The sequence below is a fragment of the Polistes canadensis genome, unplaced genomic scaffold, assembly GCF_001313835.1.
Source record: "Polistes canadensis isolate GaletaPanama2010 unplaced genomic scaffold, ASM131383v1 scaffold_61, whole genome shotgun sequence".
In the NCBI taxonomy this organism is placed as follows: domain Eukaryota; kingdom Metazoa; phylum Arthropoda; class Insecta; order Hymenoptera; family Vespidae; genus Polistes; species Polistes canadensis.
Window position 1 is genome coordinate 260,306 of NW_014569608.1, and position 13,104 is coordinate 273,409.

At 36.8% G+C, this 13,104-nt stretch overlaps 1 protein-coding gene across 2 annotated transcripts in view; it reads right to left on the reverse strand.

Annotated features, from left to right (window-relative positions):
- Window positions 1-13,104, reverse strand: part of LOC106785997 (nuclear pore complex protein Nup88) — a 58,772-nt gene that overhangs the window by 4,070 nt on the left and 41,598 nt on the right. Inside the window, exon 2 of one of the 2 annotated variants that reach the window (XM_014746931.1) lies at window positions 9,936-10,117. In XM_014746931.1, the coding sequence (XP_014602417.1) occupies window positions 9,936-10,117 (182 nt within the window). The remainder of the gene's footprint in view (window positions 1-9,935; window positions 10,118-13,104) is intronic. The other variant, XM_014746932.1, reaches the window with a different exon arrangement.

Genomic DNA, 13,104 nt, shown 5'->3' on the forward strand with positions numbered 1-13,104 from the left:
TTTATTAGAAAGAAAATTTCTCACCCTCTTACTTTTTGTCACTCTTTCTCTCGTAAATTTCTTTTTTTTTTCTTTTATCGTAATACAGTATTTTTTTACCATAAGAATAGATATTGAATTGATCGGATAATTAAACGTTAATTTGTATTTCAAATATTCTATAGATTTTTCTTTTTAACAATCACAGCAGAAATTTTCCAAATAAATTCGTACCGATTTGAAGATAAAAATAACGTAAATTAATAATAAAAAATTGTTATGTAATTTTGTCAAATAATTCAATATAATAATTCGTATTCAGTTGAACGTATAATTTTGTCCGCAGGCTCAATTATTTTGATTTATCCGATGCAATTTTTGTACCTTTTTCTTTATTCCATGCTGAAAGAAAGGAAAAAAGGAAAAAAATACATGATAATAATAATGATAATAATAATAATAATAATAATAATAATAAAAAAAAGAGCGTTCAGGTGGTCGAATCTAATTAAGAAATTCTTACATGGTAATGGGCGTACATTCTGCCATCATACTCCTCTCTAAGCGGGTAGGGTTTGTTTCTTCCACCCCTCATTCTTTTCTCTTTTCATTTGTATTTTTTTCTTCTTCTTTCTTTTTGTCGTCTCACCTTCTTAGTCTTCATCTCTCTTTCTCTTTTTTCAGTTTTCTTTCTTTTTTTCCTCTCCTCTCTCGGTACATACTCTTCGGCGAAACGGGCGGCCCGGAAAAATTAAAAATAATTTTCCCTAGGTAAACGTATTAACCTCGGCTAGTGGGCAAGCTTTTTACGCGACGCTTTTCTCGCAATTTGTACAAAGAACCGGCCACAGGCCTCCGACTTCAAAGCGAATCTTATAGAGAGAGAGAGAGAGAAAGAGAGAAAGAGAGAGAGAGAAAAAAAAGAAATAAAGAGAAAATGAGAGAGAGAAGAGTATCGCATAATTTTATTTTACGTATTTTTCCCACGTATTTCCCTCACTAGCATTGTACGTCGGTTTATCGTGCAGCTTCCGTTGCAACCTTCATTTTTTCTTTCTTTTATTTCCTTCTTTTATCCTTCACTTTCTTTTCTCGAAGAAGAACAATTAGAAAACAAAAGAAAAAAGAAAAAGATAAAGGCCAAAGAAATAAGACGAATTTTTACTATTCTTCTTCTTTTTTTTTATCATGATTTACGAAATAAAAGACAAATAATGGCTACTTTTACTTGTTTTAAATTAGATAAACTCAATGATTCTTTTATATATATATATATTGTTTTTCTTTTGTTTTATATTTCATATTTAGAATCCAAAGTGTTTGTGTAAAATCATTCGATACATTCGGGCTTCTCGTTGTCAATTATTTCTCGAAAATAATTGGAAACCATTCAGAAAATTCGGTTCGGTTTAATACAAAAACACATGAGAAAGAAAGAATTTGTTTTCCTATTGATTTGAAATACAATAAAAACAAAAACCTACTTTGTATTCGAGCTAATATTAAGTGCAGTTATTCGAAAAATATATTTAAAGAAGACGAATAGTATTCTCCTTCCCATCCTCTGTGTTGATTTACGACATGAGAAAGAGAAAGAGGAATAATGTTCTATAGAAATTGTCTAACCAGTAATATTATACGAATCGCTAGATAATCGAACTAAATTAAAACGTTTTTACCATTAGGGAGAATGAGTAATCGTCATTGTTCCCATGAGAGAGAGAGGATAGTAGAAAATCAGAGACGACCGGCAAACGAAAGATAAGCGTTCGGGGGTCTATCTTTTTCTTTCTCCCTTTTTCATCTCTTTCGTTCACCTTTTCATCTTTTCTTCCTCGGCAATAAATCTCAGAGAAAAACCTATCCGGATTCTACTACCACTACCACCACCACCACCACCACCGTTACTTCTCTGCGCTTAACCTAAAAATTCATTAGATTATAAAGCCATTAATGCTCATCCGCGCGACCGGATTCGGACTCTAAACTCATTTTTTTTTTCATTTTTTCTTTTTCCATTCTTTCTTTCTTTCTTACCCTCGTTGATTTCACACTTGGATCGATGCAAGTTTTTTTTAGTTGCTAGTTCAGCGATATTATTATTCTCGTACTTGACGATTTCTTTTTGTCAACAATATTGTTTTCTTTTTATCGTGTTTTTCATTTTTTAACTTAAATATCGAGAATCAATAAGTTGAGTTAAAATTATGAAAGGGGGTAAGTTTCAAATCAATAGTAAGTACAGTTTAATAGCAAAGGGTTGAACAGTTCAGTGCCCTGTCATGCTGAGAGATTCTAATTTTTATTTATCTATGTTTAATTCGTTTTATTAAAATAATACTTATTCATGATTCGTAATACGAATAAATGATCTGGCAGACAAAATTTCGTAATACAAGGTATAATACTTAAGTGTATATATATATATACACAGTTTATAATGATCATTTGGATGGATACCTCCATCTGGTAGGAACGTTCGGGGGTGCTTAAATTCAAACTTGTTGGTGACTGTATAGCAACTACCGTAATATCGTTCAGTGTAACTTGGAAAATATTTTTATTAGATTTTTCTTAAAAATTACGAGCAACCCGAGAAGAAGGATGAGGAGAGAGGGGGGGGGGTAGAGGAGAGAAGGAAGAAGGGAAGAAGGGTGGGATCGAAAGACTTTAGACGGTGGTGACGCAAAGGAACAGCAGGAACGGGAAAAGGAGGATGATGAAGGGGTGGCGGCGAGTGGTGGTAGTCGTGGGGGCGGGTTTACGAAGCTATGCTCACGATATAACGAGGAGCCATTATGATAAGCGAATGCATAGATTAGACATAACTTGTTAGCCTGCTTATACGCTCGTTATACGAAGGTAACGCATACTATTCAACGACGAAGGACTAAATATTAGAATCATAGTGTTACCAACCAACAACAAATTACAAAAGCATATGATATTTTTAAGAAATTTTATAAATACTTTTATCGATCACAAATTTTGTGGTAAATAACAATTTTGTCTGATACAATTTAACCCTTTTTAAATGAATCCAATGGAAATAATGATCATTTTTAATCAAATGTTTCGTGATCTTTAATAAGTATAGATAATAATATGATTAGGGTATAATTAATGAAGTTTCAAGATAGTGATGAGATAATACACAAAGAGAGAGAGATAGAGATAGATAGGTAGGTAGGTAGAAGGATCTTAGTTAGAAGGATCTTAGGGAAATGGAAGAGCGTTTCACGAAACCGATGCCCAGGATGGAAACGGGACGCAACGTTGAGAATTAACGGGCTTAGTTGCCGACGCAGGTGTCGTCGGACGAGGAAGAGAAAGGCGAAAGCAAAGCGAGAGCAGAGGATGAATTACGAGAAGAGCGTCAGCCCAACAGCTAACCAAGTGTGAGAGAGAGAGAGAGAGAGTTAGCTGGTTGCTCGTTATATTTTGCGCAACATCCCGATTTTATGGGGCAACCCTCACCACTCTCTCTCTACCACGGACGCATCTTCAACAGAAGCCGCGGGGTCGAAACTGTGAGTCGCGAACTTCCATTCTCTGTAACGCCTTCTAGTCAGGAGAATACTAGAAGGACTACTCAAGAACCCGGTAACTATGTTACTTTAGAAATTATTACCGGTTTCTCAAGAAAAATCTTTCTTTCTTTTCTTTTATTGTATTTTTTATTCGATATACCGAAAAAAATGTCATTTTTATTGTTTTTTAAGGCTACCATTATTTATTTAAAAAGCACTTAGTATTTTTCACTTAACAATACATTTTCTACAAGTTAACATTAAACTGCGATTTGATCCCGTGTGAATATACTTTTTATATTTTTTATACTTATAGCACAAAAGGGGATCTTAATGATTTTTATATTAAATTAAAGTATACTCATTTGTCTACGCGTAGAACACTATATATATATATATATTTATTTATTAATCCGAAAAAATTCGCGTCGATCTAAAGGATGTATATTTGATCTTAAACGCGTCACGTACTTTTCGGATTTAATTCTAAATAATCGAGTTACGGATACACGTGCATGAAGGGAAAATGTTCAACAATGTTTGAGAATGAAAATGAGGATTCGTTTGAATAAAAAACATATATTTGAATACTCAAATAAGAGAAGAAGAAGAAGAAGAAGAAGAATAATAAGCATAAGCACAAGAAAGAGAAAGACGTGTTTTCGAGGGTTCTTAAACATTTCGAGCATCCCTTTTACACCTACGTTCATACGTCTAATCTCTGGAGTTCCAGCAGGTACCTTGGTACATGTGTTTGCCAAAGAGGACAAAGTTTCGCAATCTCGTAAAGCCAACGTTACATTCTTACCATGCTAATGACGCGCGAATCGCAAAACGTCGAGAACTTCCCCCTATTCCTTTACTTGTCTCTCTCTCTCTCTCTCTCTATACATATGTATTCATGTACAAACGAATACCTATGTGTACGTAAAAAGTAGAAAAAGAAAATGTAGAATGGGGTGGAAAAAGAATCGCGGAGAAAATTTATGTCTTCGGACGTGACGAAACGGAACGGAACGGAACAGAACAGAAACGGTAGGAAGATCCGATGGTGGGTACTCGACATGACTGGACAGAAAACGGCAAACAAAAGGATATATATGCATACATATGTATATCTTTACTTATTTAAGTATATATGTGCCTTAGTTATATGTGTGTGGAATGGTCAAAGTAGGAAAGAGAGAAAAGATAAGAGAGAAGGAGAGAGAGGTAGTAAAAAAGGGTGGTAGTAGAAGGGGTGGTGGTTGTTGAAAGCAGAGGTAGAGAAGAGGGTGGCAATGTTAGCCCACGTTAGTCCACGTAAGGTAGCACACGTACTACTGTAATTAAAAGAACCGACATATGTCTCTCTTTCGCAGTCGGATTTTATTTCGTTATTCTCCTACTCGTTTCGGAGGAGGAGACGAGACGTTCACGAGGGTGGGGGGGTGTCCACAACGACTAGGACAACGACGACGACGACGATCTCGTTGACGAGAAGACATGCTACGCGTATTTAAATTTTCCTACGGTGCTACGGACGGAATTCTTTGATTAGAAGCATCCTAAGTAGTAGGTATATATATATATATGCTACACAAACGTAGTATGTATATAAGTTTCTTCCAAGTTATGCACCCCAAACGAATACCAAGGTTTACATGTATATCACTGTATACGTATTTATGTATGTGTAATTCTCCCGTTTCCTTTTTTCACCTCAGCATATCATGTATAGTCTTCTTCCAAGAATATGCATGCATCTTTCTTGTCCATGTCAGAATTTATGTAATGTGCACAGGTAACGTGAATCGTTGCAGTGAAAGATAAAAGGGACGACGGAAAAGAACTTTGGAGGAAAAGCATTCGTGCGACCTATTATTTACGCTTATGATCATAAAAAATAGACTATTACGAGAAAGATGAGTAGTAGTAGTGCATCATAGTGTTGAATATTAAACTAAATATATTTCTGCACTTTCTTTCATATATCTTTTTAGTTTTTATTCTTAATAGTTATATTTTGTTGTAAAGGGGTGGGTGAGGGAGGAGGGTGAACGATTTAGAATGGTTTTAAATGATATTTTTCAAACATGCATTTCGCAAGACAATCATCATCATCATGGTACGATAAAAAGGATTTACATTGTATATTTTTCATACATGTAAAATTTGCTATTAAATTCGTAGAATCACGTTAGCGTTGAAGTTTGATGTCATTGATCCTAAATAATAGATATTCGATTTGTTGACAACAGTTGACCAACGAGAGCAACGAGAAATGGTCTCAGAGCGACGATAAAGTTTCTCGACGGGAATGTTGATAAAAATTGTGCTTGATGGTATGGTAACACGCGTATTTAAGAGAGATAGAGATAGAGCGAAGGTATAGACTTTTTTTTCAAGCTTTCGGTGTAGATACATTTTTCAAAAAGGCGCGGATATCATCGGGGAGCATCTAAATCATCCCCCTGGTCACTAGAGGTGGAAAAGGAGGAGGGGAAGTGCTAGTAGGTTGGGCTTACCACGCACCCTATGTTCGGACTCAGCAAACACAAGCCAAAACCAGCAGCCGATACCTCGGGGGTAGCTACCCCTTCCGAAAACACAACTACTGCGTGTCGCAGTAGCAGCAACAGCAGTCCGTTGCTGGTGGGTGGGTGGTTGGTAGTGGTGGTGGTGGCTCGCGGCAAGCCGCTGATTTTCGTTACTGCTTGCTCATCGAAAAAAAGTTGAAACAAAACAGAGAGAGAGAGAGAGAGAGAGAGAGAGAGAAAAAAATAAAAGAAATAAACCAAAACAAAAAAAAAGGGGTGCGAGATGGAATATGTGTATACACTTGTACGCACATATCTATGTATTTATTTATGTATGTATACGAGGTAGAGAATAATAGTATTAGTAGAAAAGTTTGCACAGTGTGTTGAACGTAAAGATAGGAAGAGGGATGCGGACGGAGGTGTGCACGCGTCCGTCCTCCTCGCGTTCCCGTATGCGGATCAACCCTGAGCGAATATATACGAGCGTAACGCGTGTGGCTCCCCGAGATTAGCCGAGGCTTTATATCGGGATTACATATGTAAAACCATTAGGTTAAATCATTTTTTAAATAAACGCTTTTCCCCCTCTCGGACTACACACACGAGCTCGACTCTCAGCACGCTGCTACAGATAGCGATGAGAGTCAGCTCTCTCTTTCTCTTTCTCACTTTTTCTCTCGTCGTTTCTCTCTCTTCTACTAGGAAAAGGGTATGAGAGATCCGTTGGTACTGGTGCTGATGTTACTGCTGTTAGCTCGTTCGTTGGACTGACATGAAATATTCCATAGCACGTTCTCATACCAAGTGTGTTACAAGATTTTCTTTTACTCGATGATATGAGAAAACGATTGTTTTACGATTAATATATTGTACGATTAAATTCACATTAAAGTTTTATTATTTTCATAGGAATAATTTGGATTTTTAAATAAGGTTACTTGTTCATTTTGGAATACCCAGATGATTATTTCGGATAAATTTTATTAGGAACATTCGTATAAATCGTCATGAAAACTTTCCTATTAGATCTAATATTTATAATCAAATATATTTTATATGAGAGTAAAACAGCAATCATATCAGTTGTTGAAATCCGGTAGAATTAGAAGTTTGCTGTTGTTCAAGTTAGTAGGTAAGGGATGGTGTGTGTGTGTGTGTGTATGCTTTACCGAAAAGTGTCTACTTAACAAAGATGAGAATTATTCATAAACGTAGGCCAACTCTTAGCAATAGTCGAAGAAAGAGAGAGAAATGGAGAAATGGGGGTTGGTTTCCGGTTCTTCGTTGTTGTTGTGTATATAAGAGACCGAAGCTGAATTCTAGCGGATATTAAGATGGGTATGGTTAGAAGCGAGAGCAAGGTGGTCCTCCTGGTCGCATAATAAACACATAACGGTAATCCTTAAAACAATAATTAGCGCCGCGTGAGCCAACGGAGGTGGAGAAACCGGCAATCTTCCGTTGCCACGTGGAATTGCGCCGGTTTCGCAATTCGTTGTCGAATTACTGCCGCGGAGTCGCGACGGTAAGGCTAGACGAGACTAGACTTACTCTCCTACAACACATTTACTTACTTACCTTATGCACCAGGGATTCTACTTACTTCCTAAAACGATTATTCCCGTGGTTGTATAAATATATATATACATAGCAAATATAGCAAATGACTTTTGTATAACCCTAAAGATTCATTGGGGTTTACCGATTACGTTTGTCCTATCTTTTACGTGATTCCTATAGACTTTTTAATATAATTTTCTAATAATTATATATATTTCATTATGATTTATTTTATAATTGAATTTTTTTTTAGGTCCTGTCCCCCCATCTGTTAATCGATCGATTCTATCCTAATTGATATTTCTTCAATTCGTCATTTGATTTCTTATTTTTAGTACAGGACAATGTTTAGAATGATTACAAACTGATCATACTTTTTAGATACGAAATGTGAACGATTTTGAAATGATGAAATTTAGTAGAGGTAAAAGAGTTAGTCGAAAGGTAACGTTTGGAATCAGAGGAAAGACCGAAGAGGTGTTAGGGGGGAGGGTCGCAAAGTGGTAATAGTTTTAATCCGGTGTCTTGAAGTAAGGATTTGGTGGCATGGCAGTTAGTGGCTCCTGGTAAGTCCAAGCGAACCCAGTTCTCGCTCTGATATCATAATCCGAATAATCACTATTATTGCCGCCATTTGCTTAATCCGTGACTGAGTCTTCCACCCCTTTTCGCGTTAACGTTTCACAAACGTTTAACGGATATGATCACGGACGAATGAAAATTCCCGAATATTTTACGTATTGATTTTTCTTTGATATGAACAAAAAAAAAAAGCATAAAAAAAAAATCATTCTTTTTTTTTTAAGAGACACATCTCTTCCTACTCGATTTAAACGCTCGTTAATTTTGTTTTATGTTCTTTATTTTTAATATCGTTAGGAATGATGATCTTATTGTTAGATTACTGAATTTCTCGGGGGGGGGGGGTATATCTTAAATTTATTTTAATGAAATATAAGAGAGAGAAAGTTATTACAGTTAAATCTTAGGTTTTTCTTTATTTTTTGTTTCGAGCAAAAATCTTAGAAGTTTAGGTAAAAGTTTTGTGTAGAGAATAAGATACAAAAGCCCATTTAGCGTTGTTTTTAAGTTAGGTTTTGATAGTAGTAGTGGTAGCAGCAGTAGTAGGAAGGAAGGAGACATTAAATCCCAGAGATTCGTTCTAATGGGGGGCCGTGGACTCTCTTACAAACTGTTTCGCGGTCTTTTATAATTTGTGCATAGGACGTTGGGTATGCTACGTGAGTCTTCTTCTTTATAAATCTACCCAAATCTGCTGGACGCCCTTCTCTCTCTCTCTCTCTCTATCTTTCTCTGTCTTTTCTCGGTTTCCTCGGAGTTGAGAAAAATCGCTCAAGAAGAGAGATAGAAAGCAGAAAAAACTTTCGGGTCCAACTGCCGCTCTTAATTTTCAACAGTTTGTTTGCCATGGCTCCTTCTTTTTTTCTTTCTTTCTTTCTTTTAAGAAAAGAACGTGAGAAAGAGAACAAACGTTTTCATTCGTTTCCGCAAAAAAGTTCCAAATTATGTATTATCAGGCAGCCGAAAAAGAGAGAGAAAGGTAAAATGCCCGTCTATTTTCAATTCAGATTACTATGAAATTATAATGAAAAAGACGACTCGAGACGGCAAAGCTCGTCCCTACACTTTCAATCCCTATACATTTGTATTTAATTAATATTTCCTTAATTATAATGATGCAGAATTTATTAGCACGAGTTTTCGATCAAATATTTTATTTTTAAATTCATCCAAAATGTCTGATTTTTTGTTATTGCAATGTAACTTTATAGTTTAATATGAAATAATGAATGTTGTAGTTGTTGGTAAAGAAAGTTAGACCGAATTTGATTAAAATCTTAGTTGGATCACTCGATACCGTTGAGACGTTGGTTTGGATAGTGGTGTAGGTTTAGAGAGATAATGTTAGGCAAGACACAGTAGTGGGCTAGAGGCGGCATGTGTCCTTGATGAGGCGGTTAGTATTCAGCGGTGCTTTCTGCCCTCGGAACTTTAGAAAACTAAGCGAGTAAAGCCACCTTAATTCCATAAGAGGGAGGCCAAACGGGGTTTCGGGCGTCATCGTAACATCCTCTTAATTACGGGATATTAGGAGACGCCCACGAGAACTAAGGAGATGAAGAAGAATAACGTGAGACGCGTTGACTTTTTTTTTTACCATCAACCGATTAACAAATTTCATTTTTATCCCAGTGTTGTGTAGATTTATTATTCAAAATTCTCATAATCTATTGTTTTTAATTAATTACAATTAATGTCTTATCCTATGATGATAAAGAAGTCGAGTATAACGTTTGATTTATTTAAATGAAACAATACTTACGCGCATAAAATGATTTCCTTTCCTCCTTGAAATGCAGAATCCTTGCCCCAACGTTTAGGTAACTCTATGATAGCAATTCCCAGAATACCCCATATAGCAACTTGGGTGGCCGTTTCATTGATGGATATATTCATAACCTCGAAGATTGGTGGATCTGTCGGTTGAAGGGTCTGAAACGGATCCAGAAGAAAAAAAAAAGGAAAAAAAAAGAGAACACCAAAGTTGTTAGAAAGTAAATGAAAATAAATATATATAGGTTTGAGATTAATTAAACAATTGCGTAATTGTTTAATTACAGTAAAATTCGATTAAGGCACGCCAAGGGATTCCTTCGATCAGAATTTTCTTATTTTTTCTTGTGTGACTTTGATTCCAAAGTAAGAATATACTTATTACACCCTCTTTTTCTGTTCTCTTCATTCCTTTCTCTTTCTCTCTCCCCCTACCCCGTCTTCTTTATTCCAGTCTCTTGCTGACGTTCCCGGTACGGATCGTCTATCGATTAAAAAACTTTATAATACGATCCCGCTTTTTCTCTTGTTTGTTTTCTGGTTTGATTTTTATCACAGTGAACGGTGCTGTGCTGTGCTGTTCTGTGCTGTGCTGTATGGTATGGTGTGGTGCTTCGGGAAATAGGCAGGTGCACGACGCAAAACGTTATCCACCCTCGCAAGACCCCCTTCTTACCCAACCCAACCCAACTCCTATAACCAACCTATACCCCCATAACCAAAGTACAGCAACGCGATTCTTCTTCGGGCGTATTTTTTGTCCTCTTCCATCTTAGGCTCATATCTCTTTCTTTCTTTCTTTCTTTCTTTTTCTTCCTTCTTACTTTTAGCATACCCGACCAAGTTCGTCGCAACCCCCTACCCCCCTCGATATTTAATTTCGAACTAAGTTCGCCAAGGAGAACATCATTACAAGGAAGGAAGGAAGGAAGGCATCCCCGTAGGTGGGGTATCGGCGCGTATCAAGAGGTAATTACTTTTTTTCCCAGAGGCTAGCCATGGTTTTTTCGGTTCTCCAGCTCGAAATAGGAGGAGCTTGAAACATGGGAATAGCGGGGAGGAGGAAATAAGGAACATTCCGGATAAAAAAGAAAGGTGAAAGGAAAAAAGAAAATAAGGGAAAATATTTGGGTAAATGGTAGAACGAAGACTCTTCATCGATAGGAAATACAAATTACGAGAGGGCTTATCACTTGAACGAAACAATGAGATAACCAACGGGGGGGATGATTTTCTTTTTTTGTCTTATTGGATTGATAGTTTAAATAAATTTGTGTTTATAATTAAATGTCAGGTTGCATCTATGCGTCGAATCATAATTCTATTAAAAACAATGCAGATTTAATCGAAAAATTGAATGGTTGCTGATATCAGTTAAAGAAACACATGCATTACCTTGCATAATATAACTCAACAAAGGAAACAATAATGCGTTATTAAATTACGAATAAATTACTTTCCAGATCACTGACTATTAACAAATCACTGACCCAATAAATAGAAGTAACAAATATGTTTAGTTTATCCTAATCTTCAGACCCCTTTTCAACGAACAACATACACATAGAACAACGTTGTATATATTTCTCTCTATTCCCAGTATAACAGCACTTTGGTTAGACAAATTTCGTAGCATGGGGGAAAGGAAAAGGTAAAGCTAAGCTTACGTTTCGACATCGACGAATGAAAGGTTCGTGCGTTTAAAAGTTCTTTGCTCATTAAGACTAACTCCCATGGGTCGGTTGATGGCATAACGTAACGAGTGAGTACCGTTCTCTACTCTGGTCTTCTTCTTCTTCTTCTTTTCTTACTCTTCTTATGTTTTTCCCTCTCGCTTGATCATCCCTCTTTCTCAGTAACGTTAACTTTACCTTCTTCCTCTTCGTCAGACCGTTAGAAACACATTTATTAACGGGAGTTCACCTCGTCCCAGGCATAAGAGGATAAGAGAGCATCGTTTCTCTCACTTTCTTTAACTCACACCCTCTCTTCTTAACCCCTCTTCCTTCCCCTTTAAACCCACCCCATCTTTCTCTCTTTCTCTTCTCTATCTACGAGAGCCCTCATTCACTTTGCCCGTTGTCCCGTCCCGTCCCGCGGAGAAAAAGAAAAAAGACGTCACATTGTCGACGCCTTATTAATCCAGTAGCGCGTAGAGACTACCCCCTACTACTTCTACTACTACTACTAGGGGGTGAATTGGTGTTGGTGGTGGTGCTTGCTCGTTCGCTCGTGTCGAGTCAGAGTCAGAGTCAGAGTCAGAGTCAGAGTCAGAGTCAGAGTCTGGTAAAGTGTCGCGGGGGAAACGGGTCTCCTTTGAAGAAATTAAAAGAACAGAGGGTATAATGTGAACACATCCATTCCATCCTTTCCCTTCTCCTACCCTTACTCTTACTTCCCCTTTCCCTTCTTCAACTTTCTCTCCTTAGACTTTTCTTTTTCACCATTCACCGTTTTACTCAGCTTCTGTCTCTTTATTTCGATATTTCTTTCCTTTTCTTTTTCTTATCTCTCTTTCTTTCTCTTTTTCTCTGTCTTTCCTTTCCTTTTGATTTTATTTTATTTTTTGTCCTCTTCTTCTTCTTTTTTCTTCACAGTGCAAGGGCAGAACCATTAAGACCGTCGTTCTACGTGCTTTCGTTAAGCACCAGTCGGATAGACATCTCTCGAGCCTTCCTTGTCACGGTTTCTTAAAATCCAAAGTATATACCTAACCACCACTTCTTCTTATTTTTCATTTTCATTTTCATTTTCTTTTTCTTACCGCTTGATACTCCTTTTTAAAACAGTTTGCCCATTTTGTTTGATACATTCAATGTTTATAAGTACTCATCCAACAGATTTTCTTATCCTTCAGGAACATCATCATTGGCGGGATAACTTTTGATCTGAGCAAATAAAAGACTCGAGAAAATGTTGCTGCGAGTTTTTCTTTTATTTTTTATTCTTTTCGCAAACGAAATCAGTGAATCCTTTTAACGAAGGATGTGTAATCGACATCTGTGACCAAAAAAAAGGAACAGGGGCTGAGGAGATGTTAAAATCTCGCCACGTTGCGAAGCTTTTATTCCTTTGAATGTTTCCCCTCTTAACTAACAGCATAAATGGTGAGAAACTTATGAGAGTAAGCTTTGTGTCTAATTTCTCTAAGGTCATGG